We start from the raw sequence: 14,787 nt of genomic DNA, 5'->3' as shown, positions 1-14,787 counted from the left end.
ATTTTTATTCTAACCATGTCATGGTCTGTCCAGGGAACCACCTCTACCCCTGATTCCGTGACCTCGCCCCGGAGCGTGGCGTCGACCAAGATATAATCAATACGGGAAAAAGTAGCATGGGGTTTCGAGAAAAATGTGAAGTCGTGGTCTCGATCTTGTTTTGTGTGGTGTGTGTCGCTCAAGCCCAGATCTTCATTAACTGTTTGAAATGCCTCTGCCAATTTTTTTTGGAGGCGTTGATTAGGACATGGGTTGGGCCAGCTCCTGTCTCTGTCAGGGCAAAGAACCATGTTAAAATCCCCCCAAACCAGTAAAGTACCCTCAGAAAATGCTACAATTTTCTCTCTCATCCCCAACCAGAAGCCATCTTGCGCCTCATTTGGAGCATAAATACAGACCAGGGTGAACAGCCGACCCCTCACCTCCCCTTTAACCATGATATATCGTCCTTCTGTGTCTGACCTCTGGGCTTTGAGAACGAAGTGTGCCCCGGGAGAAACCAAAAGGGCAACTCCTCGTTTCTTGGCCAGGTTGTCTGAGAGAAGAGTGTAAAGGTCTTCCTCGAAGGACCCAATAGGGCAGGGGGGGTCTGTAGATGAGGTGAATAGTAAGGGAATTGGGGATTTAGCTAGTGGGAGTTTAGCAGTGAGGACTTCGCAGGATTGGGCAGCTTGGGAAGGAGCTAGTCTTATGGGGAGGCATGATTTGTGGATGATGGCGATACCTCCGCCTCGAGTTTTGTCTCTGTCCTGTCTGAGTATAGTATAGCCACTCGGGATTGCTAGTGAGAGCAAAGGTCCTGCGGCTTCGTGTAGCCAGGACTCAGTAATGGCGAGAAAGTCCAGGTTGTCTGCCAATATCAGGTCGGCTATGTCTGTGGCATAACCCACAAGGGACCGAACGTTTAATAGGGCTGCTTTAAGCGGGAGGACAGATATTGTAGTAGTGGCCGGTGTGGGGGTGGGATTTACTTTCTTGGGTTTGAGTCATGAGATACTCAGCGTTGGCCTGAGGGCGGTGTTTGGGCAGGTTGGGAATATTGTTAGAGGTCTTAAGGCTAGTAGGGAGATTAGTTTTATTAATAGCCATAGGTAAGCATCTGGCTAAAGGCTCGAACAGTTTGCTAAGCCTAGATCGTAGTTTCTAGTGCCTAAGGTACACTTGGGAATAGGTTTGGTGTAGGATAGCTCGACTGTCCACTAGAGAGGGGGATGTTAGATGTCATTTTGGGCAGGCTAAATGGAACTTGAACATTCAGTGTATCAAGGCATCCTAGAAAGGAATAGTGGACAAAAAGTAGGATGCTGGTTGAACAGAAAATGTGGATTGACATATGTATATTGCACTTAGGATTCGAGGCACGGTTGGTAGTGGACTGGGCCGTGCTGAACGCGAGTTAGACTTGAGTGTGGGGATAACGGGCAGCCTAAGCATATATTTACATGTATATGCAAAGAGCTACAGATTCAAGCATACTATAGTTAACAAGTCCCTTTCTGTATAGGGTCAGAGTAAAAGGCTGGTCAAGTACGTTGACTGGTCTGTTGGTCAGATAATCAGGCCCGCCAATTTGATGGGGGGTGGATCTAACAGTTATGCAGGAGAATTCAAATAGAAGTTGATGCACAGAAGTTAGCCTGGGGGTTAGGCAATAGGCTAGTCCGCACATCCGGTAGTACGAGCTAGTCAGGCAGTTGGGCAATCGGCTAGTCCCACATCAGGTAGTACAAGCTAATCAGGCAGTTGGGCAATAGGCTAGTCCCACATCAGGTAATACAAGCTAGTCAGGCAATTGGGCAATAGGCTAGTCCCACATCAGGTAGTACAAGCTTGTCAGCTAGTTGGGCAATAGGCTAGTCCCACATCAGCTAGTCAGGCAATTGGTCAATAGGCTAGTCCCTCATTTGGCAAAACATGTAGGTCTTAATTAACTATTTGTATACAGCGATTGATAATCATGCCTCATAGTCATACAAACAATGTGTGTCAGTTTTTGTGATGGCATCGGATATGACGTAGGAGCCCCAAGAGTTAAAGCGCTATAGGCGCATCACTGTAGTACTTACGTGAACGGGCACACACTGGTGAGGTAGTGGAATGTTCTTATTGTCTTGGTTGGGGATCAAAGTAGGGAACTTGCCCAGGGGCGAACAAGTGCAAACGGGGCCTTTTGCAGGCCATCTGCAGCGCCGGCGTTTCCACCTGCCAGCGGATGCAGTAGAGGCTAAAGCTTCAGGTCTCCTAGCAATGGAGAGAAGCTGGCCTCGTATACGCGCCATGTGGCGCCCGCCATCTTAGGTACAGGCAATTCATTTAAGTGGATCCACTGGGCAGATTCACCGCGCGTTGCGGTCGGTTCAGGCAGCTAATTTCGGATGGCAGGGGAGGCAGGATCAATTACTCACACCCTTGCTGTGCAGCAGCACGCCGGATGAGGGTAGATGCCGCGTATAGCTGCGCGGATCGACTTCAAGTCGCGCTTTCTTGATGAAGTGTGGTGGTGGGGGCACCACTGATACTGGGGGAATGGCCTTACACTTGAAAACACCATCACCCAGACCCCATATTTAAAATTTGACAACATCCTGACTCATTCTGTTTAGTATGTATAAAAATGGTTAATTGATAAAATCTTAACACATTTATTTTTACTTATCCTGATTTCGCTCTACTTTTTCACCCTTTGTATCTGTCAGAGAGAGATGCAATAATATGTAAACTGTCTTTAACTCGATCAAGACTCTTCAACACACATTTAGTGGATGTGGTTTTATGTTCTTTAGAAAGAAAACAATGGGCCAGAACTCGTTAAGGTCTCCGATGTATGTATTACCACAGTCTGACACCAGCATAGAGTGTTGGAGCATGAAGGGTGGGTGGCGGCAAAGATTTGGGATTAAGAAGCATCAGTGAACGTAGGTGTGATTCACTGCAGATGCAGACGTGTTTTCAAGTTAACACAGATTTCCTGACAAGTTATTAATCTCAGATGGCGCATACCATAAGCCTATTTTGACATGTGCACTCCTATGCATCCATATTTCCAGATATGTATATATATTGTTGTCTTGTTTTTTTACAGCCCTCTGCTGAAGTTTTCTTGAAAGTCATAGACCACGTGTCCGCTAACAATGCAAGAAAAGCCATACCAAGTTTAGTTGATCTATTTTGTAAGGTAGGATTTTTCATTCCATGTTTTCCGTGGCATGTCATGTTGCTGACATTTTTCTTATATTTGTACTTATTGGGTGTTTTTTTAACTGAAAGTATGCATTGTTTGGAATCGAAACCTGTTATGCAGCAGTAATGACCTATTCCCTCAGCATTTTTACATTTCACTATAGGTGTATGTATTAATTTACCTGGACACTTATGAATTATCCTTAGGAAATGATGTCTGCTATTCTTATTTAATTGTTGGCCGTTTGTACAAGGAAGGATGTACGACTGAAATGGATCCAGTGTGATTCAAACTTGTGGCTTTCAGTTTACAAACACACTCTGATACCCACTGATTTGGTTTGCTAAACCCTCTTTTTTCCCATTGTGTGAAGAGTTCCAAAGTATTTTTAATGTATTGCGGTATCACCTCAATCTACCCTATGTTTCCTATACTGTGGTTCCTTTATTCCCTCCTGTAGGCCATTTTTTGATCCACCCTATCTAGCATGTGTTTAACTTGTCTGTATACTGCACTCCTATAGATGATTTCTGCACTTTTCAATTAGTGGAACATGTTTTGTGCTAGTAGAACTATTTATAAGTGTTATGATGGATGTTTAGTACTGCGCTTTCTCGAGCATAGGGTCTGGCATGGATTCACATGCTCATGAATCCTCAGTAAAATATATAACAGTTTCACTTTAAAACTGTATTTCTATAAACCAATCACTGTCCTTTGCGTCATACTGCCCCCATACAATGACAGTCCTCTCCTTAAGCCCCGCCTCTAGCAGCCATCCTCATCTTTTTACATCACGCTTCAGTGTTGGAAGTCCTCGAGTTTGCTCTCTGAGCTATTTGTACGATTATTTGCTTTTTCGATGAGAAAAGTAACATTTTTGTTCCAAAGAGCCTGTGTGCTCTTTTCCCGGCAATGGGGACCCGTTGTCAGTGAAATTCTGCGCCCCTCAAAGACGAATATTCATTGAAGATTCTAGAAGGTCATCTTGGGCCTACATCTCGCCCTCCGACCATGTTGGAGGAGCAGGAGGGAAGGTCCCTCTTCAGGCCATGCACCAAATGCTGCCTACAGAATGTGTTTGTAGAAAAGCACCTGCAATGCCTCTACTGCCTACACCCGAACCATAAGGAGGTAGAGTGTTGATATGCCAAGGTTTTTCTAAGACGACGAAAGACTGGCACAGTAGGCTGGCGCATGTCTCAACTCGAACAAGGCCCCTGACCTGTGCACCGACCAGGGTCATGCCTCATCCAGGACCGGCCGGTCCGAGGAGCGGTCTTAAGTCCTTTGGGGGCGCCCCATCCGTGGGGAGTCCAAGATAAGACTAAGATCTGCAAGTCCGAGTCCACTGTGTTCACCACTGACGCGGTTCCCAAAGTTGATAGGGCGTGATCAACGAAACCCCCTCTGCCTCCATAGCCAGCCTACCATCAAGCTCCTCTGCGAAGAGGAAGTCATCCACCGCGGCAAAGCTACGGGAGGGATCCGATAAGCCAAGGGTGTAGTAGAAGAAGGCTGTGCAGCCCAAGCAGGCTCAACCGGCAAAGTCGAAGTCTTTGTCAACGACTTCGTCGAGGCTACCACTGGCACGACAGCTGCGGGCACTGATCCTACAAGGGTGGCTTCTGCGATGCAAAAAAGTGTCCCTTCCCCCACGGCGCGACACCAGAGCAGAAGCATTGGTGAAGGCTGCGGGCTCCCTAGTAGTGGTTAAGGCGCTGACCCAGGCCCCTCAGGGGGAGGGTGGGACGAGGAGGCCCCGAAACAGGCCTCCCAGGTCACCGTTCAAACTATTGAGGTTTCCTCCATGGATGACTAGGATCAAGTGTCCATACATACGGTCCAGGACGACGATGGTGCAGGGTATAGTTTTCATTCTCTACAGTCTCAGCCGAGGGACATTTCCTTAGACATTCTATCGACTCTCCACACCTTGTCGCCGGAGATCCAGATGGGGATGTCCACAGCACTGGTACCTGCAGCACCCCAGGTCCCTGACCAACGGCATGAGAAAAAGAGGAAGCTTCATTCCAAATCCCCCAGCGGGGACGGATAAGGCCACGACTACAGATGAGGATGAAGACGTCGTCCCGGGGATAATGAATCGCCACATTTGGATGCTCCTCATGGGGATTCTCCATCAGACGAGGTGGGAACATTCCACTCCGTGAACGTCAGAGCTCGTCCAGCTGGTACCAGAGGAAACCAAGGAGGAGGGCTTCTTGTATCAAAGGCAAGAAGCCAAAAGGAAGACTATCATGGCGGTGCCTTTTCTGGGCGATATTTGGGAAGAGGGCCTGGCCCTTGTCAAGAACCCTTGCACGGCTCCAGCCAAGAGTGACAGGCTGGAGAAGAAGTATTGGGTGCCGGACTCCACACCCAAGTGCCGGAGGTCCCAGCCATCCCCATACTCTGTGGTGTCGGCTGCTTCGAGAAAACGGATGGCCAAGCCGTATTAATCGTCTGTCCCTCCGGACACCGAGGGGAAAAGGATGGATGCCATGGGGAAGAAAGTGATTTACACAGCAGCATCCACAATCAAGGCTGCCAACGCCCTGGTGATCGTAGCCAGGTATGACAGGCAATTGTGGTACAAGATAGGACCGATTCTGGAGTTCCTCCACAACGATAAGAAGATGGAAGCCCTCGCCCTCTTCCAGGAAGAAATGGCATCCGACCATGCCATCACGGTGGCAGTGGACGTCGCTGACAACAGGTTTCCGTCAGATGGGGAACGATTTCTGCCTTCATCGACAGGAATGAATGACGGCCACTAACTTCATGCTGGAGGTCCAGGCGAAAGTTGTGAACATGCCTTTTGACGGGGAGAATCTGTTTGGGAAGGTCGTTCCTCCATGCCATAAAGACGGATACGGAGACGGACGATTCCCTCTGCGCTCTAGGGCAGCTCCGCTCTTCTTCTTTTTGCTCCTCCAGGGGAAAATCTAGCAGGTCATCAAAAGGTTTCTCAAGATCTTGTAGACAGCCTTCCTGGTCCTCGATGCAAGAAGCCTACAGAGGCCGCTCCGAGGCCTACAGTTGCGACGACAGCTTCGCCGGAGTCCAAGCAAGACTGAACCGTCCAAGACTTCGGCCCCCGCTGCTGCACCCCAGTGGGCGGCTGGCTGACAAGGTAAGTCAGCGAGTGTAGAAAGATCACCACCAACAGATGGGTGCTGGATGTTCTCGGCCAGGGGCACACCTTGGAGTTCAAACGCAGATTTCCTAGTTTCCCACCGGTTCTCCGCAAGGGGCGATCAAGCTAGTTCCCCTATGGCTCCAGAGTCTATTCCAGATCCTTTCTAGTCAGAAAGACAGGGGGCTGGAGACCCATTCTGGACTTATGACGTCTGAACAAATGCTTGACGTCCCAAGAATTCAGGATGGTCATGTTGCAGCATGTGCTGTGCCAAATGGAGAAAGGGGATTTCTTGACGTCGTCGGACCTGGAGGACACCTTTTTCCATGTCCCCATTCACAAAAAACATCAGAAATGTCTATGCTTCGTGGTGCAGGGATAGCACTACCAGTTCAAGGCCCTACCATTCGGCTTGGGTGTTCATAAAATGCCTGGTACCGGTGGCAGCCCATCTACGTCTACAGGGCATACACGTATACACCTACCTGGACGACTGGCTGATACGCGCCCACTTGTGGGAACTGGCCGACAAACACACAAAGGAGACCGTCCGAATATTGACGAATCTGGGATTCACCGTCAACTATCCCAAGTCCTGCTTAACACCATTGCAGAACGTGCTGTTCCTCGGTGCCGGACTCAACAGTGTCTTGCCTGGCATCCCCCTTGGAAGGAGAGACTAGCAGTCATTCAAGGAAATGAGCAACGACTGTTGCTGGCGAAGACAGCCACATGCGAACCATCAAGTCGTTACTGTGCATGATGTCCTGCATTAACCTCGTCCATCTTTGCAGGTTGCAGATGCGATCCTTCCAAGAATTGCTGGATGCCTGTAGGATACAGATGTCCAGAAGTTTCACAAACAAGATCCCTCTCAACAAGGAGTTCCGACAGGCGATAGAGTGGTGGCGGGTCCGCTCCCACATTGCCCAAGGCATATGATTTCAAGCCCCCACCCCCTCGTACCAGGAGATGGTGACCACGGATGCCTCCCTGGAAGGATGGAAAGCGCACACCAGACGTCTGCACGCCAGAGGCCTGTGACTACCAGAGGAGAAGTATCTGTATATTAACATCCTAGAGCTACGGGCGGTATTCTGAGCCCTCAAGTCGCTCCTATCGTCTCTGAAAGGCAAGGTGGAGGGGATCTTCACCGACAACGCCACCATGTTCTACATCAGGAAGCAGGAGGGGGCACTCTATTCCCGGTGCTCTCCAACAAGGCCTAGGACTTGTGGTGCTGGGCTGTCGGTCGGGGGATGTTCCTCTTCTCTCTTCATCTGGTGGGAGTCAATAACACCATTGAAGACACGAGTGGGAGCTCTGTCAGGATCAGGTGGACCACCTGTTCGTCAAATGGGGCAGTCCCCAGATCGATCTGTTTGAGTCAGTGGCGAACTCCAAATGCCAGAAGTTTGCCAGCAGGTTCCACCAACCCAGGAGTTTGGGGGACCTATTCTCCTTCCCATGGGAAGGACTGTTTCTGTATGCGTTGCCTCCGTTGCCAATGCAAGATGATGGTCATGGCCCCGGTGTGGCAGAGACAAATTTGGTATCAGGACCTTCTCTGCCTGTCAGCGACAACTCCAGTCAAGTTGCCAGTGGTTCTGGATCTTCTCCCCAGAGAGGGAGGCGCAATCCTTTATCACGAACCAGGATTGCTGAACCTGAAGGCTTGGCTCCTGCAGCCTTAGTGTTTGAAGGTTGAGTTGCCAGCGGACTGCAGGGAGGTCCTTGCCAAGGCCGTCGTCGACTTTGAAGTGCTACAGCCATATGTGGAAATGGTTTGCTACGTGGTGCCGGTCACAGAAGATTACCCCTCCTGAGGGTAAGGACTCCTCGGACATCTGGCGGCTATCTCCTGCTACACCAGATCCCCGGGGAGATCCTCACTGTGGTCACAGACTCATCAAGTATTCAATGGAGCTCTCTCAGCTCTGCACACTTTCTGGTGTGAATGCAATATCGGAGCAGTTCACGGCGTGCTGGAAGCTTGGCGTGGTTTGCTTAAGCACTGCTTCTCGCTGTGCGTCCTCTGCCTGGCCACGTTGTCCCGACCTCTGCCACATCTCCTACAGTGTCCTGCTGCCTCTACAACGCCATCATCTTCTGCTTCTCCCTGCTGCTGCTCGCACCTGAAAGTCCCAGCTCAGGTGTTTTACATTAAAACAACAAGACAGCTCATAACACTTCCTTAACTCTGATCCCCTCTTCCTCGTCTCAGTACTAAGGGCATTATGGGACCTGATGTCCATAATGCTCTGGTTTGTTTTTAAATCAACATTGTCAATCTCACAATAACCCATTAAGGCTTGACGATTATTGGGGAAATTATCTTGAACGGGCTCCCATTCCCCTTGACATGAGTTCCCTCCTATGTAATCTGCCCGCATAATACCACCCCAGGGTCAGGATCAGGTACCGGCTAACTTTCCCTGGCCACATGAAGATGCCTATGGCAGGGTTTTTGGGATGATCACACTAGATTTATCACAGCAACTACTGTAAAGAGTTTGGTCATTAGAAATCAGAGTGTCTGAAGTGGACGGCAAAGCAAGCCTTCCGGTGTTTCCCCCGCTGCCACCATCACCAGTTGGGTTGGACACACAATTTGACAGTCAGTGGTCCGAGAGATTGTTGCCCTGCTTATCCCCCTTGCATAGATAGTGCTGTTGGTATACAGAATGTTTCTTGCCTAGTTGATGCTGGGGCTGTGCTCTCAGCACTGACGGGTTCTGAACGTTCTCAAGCTATTTGTTGTAATGAAGTTATTAATGCTGTTGGTATTGGGTGTAAGCTGATACCCCATCATGTTACTCGCCCCATGACTGTTACCCTTGGACATATGTCTGAAGATCATGCCTTTCTTTTGAGCCCTTGTACTCCCGTCATCCTGTTGGGTCTAGATTTACTGTGTCAAATGAGTTGCTCCATTTATTGTTCTCCCAGTGGTCTATTCCTTGGTATTGCTGCTCTTCAGAGAAAGGAGGTTTTGGCGGTTTTACAGGAAGAAACAAATTTGAACTCTGAAGCCCGGAAGGACCCACACTTTTTGCAGCTGGGGCTGTTCTACCAGGTGTAAGGGAGGCATTATATCACAAGTGAAGATTAACACAAGAGATGCAATGTTCAAGGGTGTTCATTGAACACAAGGGTTGTATAAACTCCTATCTGGCCCTAACTCCAAGGATGGGAGCCCGCTCTACCCCCAAATAATAAACAAAACCAGTTATAGTAGTGTCCGTCAAAATAAGATGGCCTATACTAAAGAAACCTATTGCCTGCCCTTATGCTAATACAACAGAGTGCACGGGACGATGCAAATGTAAAGGAAAAAAGTGTTCAAAATGAAAAGTTAATGTGGTTGAGCTACCAAACTCCCTTCCCCACGTTTCTAGCACGGGACAACGAGGCACACTTAGGCTTTAAAACCCCCTCTGGCTTTTAGGCACGAGGATGCAGCTGAGGACACGGGCCAGGGCCTTCCACGAAAAGTGTCTTGTTTGCATCAAGTGTCTTGTTCGTAGGATGCTTGGGCATACTCAGCAAAACAAAGTTTCTTTAAAAATTCAATGTCACCACAATCCTTCAGGATTTATCATTTCACAACTTCCAGGGTTCATAATTCATAATAGGTCTCCCACTGTTGGGCTCGGACCTTCCATTCACAAAGGCTTTTCCAATCGAAGACTTTCGAATGTGCGAGGGATTTTACAAATTCCTCAGCATGACCACTTTGATTGCCGTTTACTTTCTTTCACCATTCGGTGTACGTTAAACAGAGACCTTTGATTGTGCCCTTTCACTATGCCGGACCACTCTGTTATATTGTATCACTTTTTATATTTGACTTTCTCTTCCTCCCAAACTCTGTCATTCACCCGGGAGGGTAACCGGCCATCTTTGTTTTCCTCAAAGGAATTATGCCTCCTTATCAGTCTTTGCCTTGATTCGGTCGGGGCCTCTGGTGTCGGTCTTGCTCCTACCCAATACTGTCGTTCACCCGGGACGAAATTAGGCAGCCTCCAAGCACCCGTGGTGGGAGATAAAACACAGTTCAATATAGGGGGGGGGGTGTTCAGAGGTTTGAAGCCTCGACACTTCGCCTTCACCTCTACTGCCTAGCAGACCTTGTCGGGAGCTCCTGCTTTGCTCCACACCAGTCTCCCCACCAGTCAGTCCCGGGCTAAGATCTGTGGTTCTGCCCTCTGCTCTGTGGCTCCCCATAGTTTTCCTGAATTCAATTTTCAACCATTCAGAAAGGTCTGACCTTTCTCGTGCTCAGCTTTGCTCTTGACTTCTCGGGGGCTTCTCTCAGTAGTGCTTGGACCTCTCGTGATTTACAAAAATTGTCTTTGGACTTCACATCCCAGAATTCAACAGCCTGAGTTTTGCTCCCATTTCGCCAACATCCCCAGATGGCATCCAGGCGGTTTTGGGAGCTGCAGGGTTTTAAACAGAATATCTTTCTAAGGTCAGGGTCTTTCCACCTGCCCCTCAGAGGCCTGGGCTTGATTGTCTAGCCCAGGGGGGAGGAGCTCTGACTTGAGCACTTCTAGGTAGCCCCAGCTGCTGCTCCCTGGAGTCAGAGCTCCCTCGCGATACTGCCGCCTTCCCTGTACTCACAGGCACAGTGTTGGGGTAGTCTTTCTCCCTCCAGGTCCTCCAGGGTTCTTTCTGTTCTGGCTTTTCCTTCCTGGTCTCTGTGCTTCCTCCAGCATCCCCAGCTTGCTCGGAGTGTGCCTGTGTCCAATGACATTTTCCATCTACTCGAACAGCCGTCTGAGTAGCCAGTAGCACCTGATATGGTCCTTTCCAACGAGCTGCAAGACAGGATCTTCTTTTGAAGTCCTTCACCAAAACAAAGTCCCCAAGTTGAATGCAGTGACCAGGTACTTTGTATTTCTCAGGCAAAGCCGTTTGAACCTGTTGGTGAATCAAACGCAGGTTTTGAGTGAATTGGTCACAATAATAAGTTAATAGCGGCTATTCTATCTCGTTCAACTTTGGGCTAGGCGCATTCCAAATATTGGCAGGTCTCCCCATGACTATCTCATAAGGAGAAAGTTCAGTTCTGGATTGTGCTGCCGTTCTCATTGATAGTAAGGCTAAGGGTAAAGCATCGGATCATTTTAATTTGCTGTGTGCACATATCTTTTCTAGTTTATTCTTAAGAATACCGTTGTGATCCACCAAACTGGCATTATAGCCACTATAAAATGTGGTCCATTATCGAACCAAATTACCCTTGGCAACCAACACCTTGGAAAGTACTCCTTCAAACTTTGTCAGTGTACATGGCAATGTTATCCTTCAGAGGGAAGCCATCGACCCATTTACTAAAGGCGCATATCACTACCAACACATATTTGTAGTTTTGCATCTCTCCATCTCAATGAAGTCAAAGTGTATTACTTTGAATGGCATATTGGAAGGTCCAAAACTACCTTTAGGTGCTGGTGTACCCTTACCAATATTATGTTGTAAGCAAATCATTCCCTCGGGTCTGGTGCGCCTTATAAATAATCAAACAAACAAACATACAGCTCTGAACTTGTTCTGCATCTTTGGGGATGTTATTGTTATTCCAAACTGCATTGAAGTGTTTACAAATGCTCTTCGCATTAATGTGTGCTGGTCCATGTGCCATAGTATCTATTGATGTTACCTATGCGTTGGGCAGCATCCATCTCTGTTATTCCCGATCTACCCAACATCCTTCCTTGTCCAATATGCCAGGTCCCAAAGCCCAACTTTCAATCTCTTCCTTCTGGGCCTCAGCCTGTATCTTTCATGCTACTAACGCCCTCCTCCATCACCCCAGTGTCAGCAATACACATACATCAGTGACTGAGGGTCAGTAGCAGTCTGTTTAGCTATTTTGTCTGCAAAGGCATTTCATTTTCCAATGTCGTCAGTCACCCTCTGGTGAGCTGCGCATTTCAATATAGCTAGCTGTTTGGGAAGGGCTAATGCAGACAACAGTTGAACTATCAAGGGACCATGCTGAATCTTTGTACCATGAGATGTTAAAAATCCTCTTTCAGCCCTTAATCTACCAAAGTTGTGAGCGACTCCATAGGCATACTGACTGTCAGTGTATATGTTAACGCTGAGCCCTTGGGATATCTCACAAGCTCTAGTCAAGGCAACTATTTCGGCAGCCTGGGCGGAGTTGTGTGGAAATCTTTTGCTTTCAATAATGCTATCTAAAGTGGTAATTGCATAGGCAGCAGTAGAGTTTAAAACAATCGCCTGTCACGACCCACATCCAAAAACCCCTCTGGCAAGCCCATCGGCCAGGAGAGGTCTTGGCTCGGGTCTCCAATAAACCTAGGCATCCAATGCCTAGGCCCTCTTGGAGCCAGCCCTCTTGGAGTCCAGGCTCATACACAATAAAGACATGTGTTTGGGGAACTACTTTATTTTGAAGCTGCCAGCCAACATGGAGGCATCCACATAGCTTGGCTCCTTGGGTGTGGTAGCCTAGGAACTACTTTACCTGGACTGCTTTCTTGAAGCTATTTAAACCACACCCGACTTGGATAACACGCTTCGCGTTACTTTGCAATCCTGCAGCGTGACGTTCACCGTGTCCAGCTATACCCACGAACCTCAGAGAAAAAGCACCTGTAAGGAGACAAAAGGAACATTGTTAGCAGCAGCATCTTACCTGCAATTTTCATCTTTAGCTGCCCACAGCTCCTGCGAACAGCTTCCTAGGATCAGCACGTCTCCCGGATCGACGGATCTGCAAAAAGGAAATAAACAGGTATTCGAGACATCACAACATAACGAACTGTGCCGAAAAGCTTACCTAGCAGGTCGCTCCTCGACCAGCATCGCCTCGGAATTCCACACCCTGGGTGAACACCGCGATCTATGGGAAAAGAAAACAAAACAGGTTAGCAAAGACAAGGCATCACTGCGCTGCGCATAACGCCTATTTACCGCCTCATAGCGCTCATTGCACGCCATCAGTTACCAGCGAGACCCAATTCAGCCAATGCACCACACTGGACTTCCGCACATCTAAGGAAGAGAAAGAGACATTATTAAACCAAGAAAGGCATGCAGGAATAACAACAATATACAACAACAATAAGACCTACCTGAAAGACTTCAAACGGGCCGGCATCAGTGAAGTAACTAGATCGCATCCGCCCACAAAGGACAATGCACCCCTGCCAAGAAGGCAGGACGGAGAGCACACCTGAATCAACAATAAGGTGAGGCGAGGCCCCAGAGGGGCTGAAGGCATACGGGTAGTGGGAGGCTAATTATCCCAGTTGACCAGTCTTGAACATAGCCCTCCTGTATTACAGCACGAACCTCCCCCACTGGCCACATCTGGGAACCGCAGAGAAGGATACCAGTGTCCATACGGCTGGGTGGCGTCCCCGTGGATATCAGGTGAGCGTAACAGAACGCAAAGCCTGCCAAACCAGTCCACCTGGGTGCCATGGAGACATCAGAATTAGACTAATTAGCCCAATTGTTAGGGGAACTTCGTGCCGGGGTTCATTCTGCCCGACAAGAGACTAATGCTCTCCAGAGAGACCTATTAGTGACCAAAGAGCGCACTGAAGAGATTAGCAGGCAATACTTGCAATCACAGGCAGGACAGACGCCTCTACCTGGAAGCAATCCAACAATGTAAAACCCCACCATACCATCCACTACCTCCACTCCGTTACAGATCATGTTACTGGGAACAGTTCCTCTGGCACCACCGGAGAGGTTTGCAGGCGACCCACATAAGTACACCGCTTTAATGAATCGGTGTCGCCTTCACTTTCTTTGCAGGCCTGGTGCATTCCCAAATGACCAAGCTCAGGTAGCCTTTATTGTATCATACCTGAGTGGTAGCGTAGCAGATTGGTCGGTGCCATTGGTGACCCATGATGATCCTTTGTTACATGACTTTGGGGGGTTTCAGAGGGAAATGGAAAAGCTTTTTGCTCGCCATAACCGAGAACAAGCAGTAGACGATGAACTCCTTTCCCTCCGACAGGGGAATCGGGACTTGTTAACGTACATTGCTACTTTCAACAGATTAGTTGCCGAAGCTAGGTGGCCTGAAAACAAAAAAACCACGTTGTTTCATCGGGGCTTACGAGGCGAATTAAGATGTTTTAGCCCAAGTGGTTGATCCTCCCAGAGACTGTTCTGAATTCATAAATTTGGTCGTGCAACTAGACCACCGGTTGCAAGACCGAAAAGCAGACCGTTCCAAAACGGACCCTCAGTCCGTGTATGTTCGACCAAGAGACAACCCAACTCGAGTACAAGAAAACCAGTTTGTCGAGTGAGAGGAAAGAGTCACTGACCTTACACTTTGCAATACCAGTGATCTTAATTAGCAACCAACGGTCGTCAAGAATGAATGCTGTTGAAGCATACATCGACAGCGGAGCAGTTGGGAATTATATATATCAAGACCTGGCAGCAGAGATAGGGCTTC

The 14,787-nt window shown here is 48.5% G+C and overlaps 1 protein-coding gene across 2 annotated transcripts in view; it reads left to right on the top strand.

The window, feature by feature from the left end:
* Positions 1-14,787, top strand: part of TOPAZ1 (testis and ovary specific TOPAZ 1) — a 2,616,805-nt gene that overhangs the window by 1,556,243 nt on the left and 1,045,775 nt on the right. The window contains exon 11 of one of the 2 annotated variants that reach the window (XM_069648828.1): positions 3,083-3,175. The exons of the other annotated variant lie outside the window; for it this stretch is intronic. Within the exon in view, the coding sequence (XP_069504929.1) occupies positions 3,083-3,175 (93 nt within the window). The remainder of the gene's footprint in view (positions 1-3,082; positions 3,176-14,787) is intronic. 2 annotated transcript variants of the gene reach the window in all.

Source organism: Ambystoma mexicanum, chromosome 2q (genome assembly GCF_040938575.1).
Source record: "Ambystoma mexicanum isolate Mex_15411 chromosome 2q, UKY_AmexF1_1, whole genome shotgun sequence".
Taxonomy (NCBI): domain Eukaryota; kingdom Metazoa; phylum Chordata; class Amphibia; order Caudata; family Ambystomatidae; genus Ambystoma; species Ambystoma mexicanum.
This window is presented reverse-complemented; position numbering and strand designations above follow the sequence as displayed.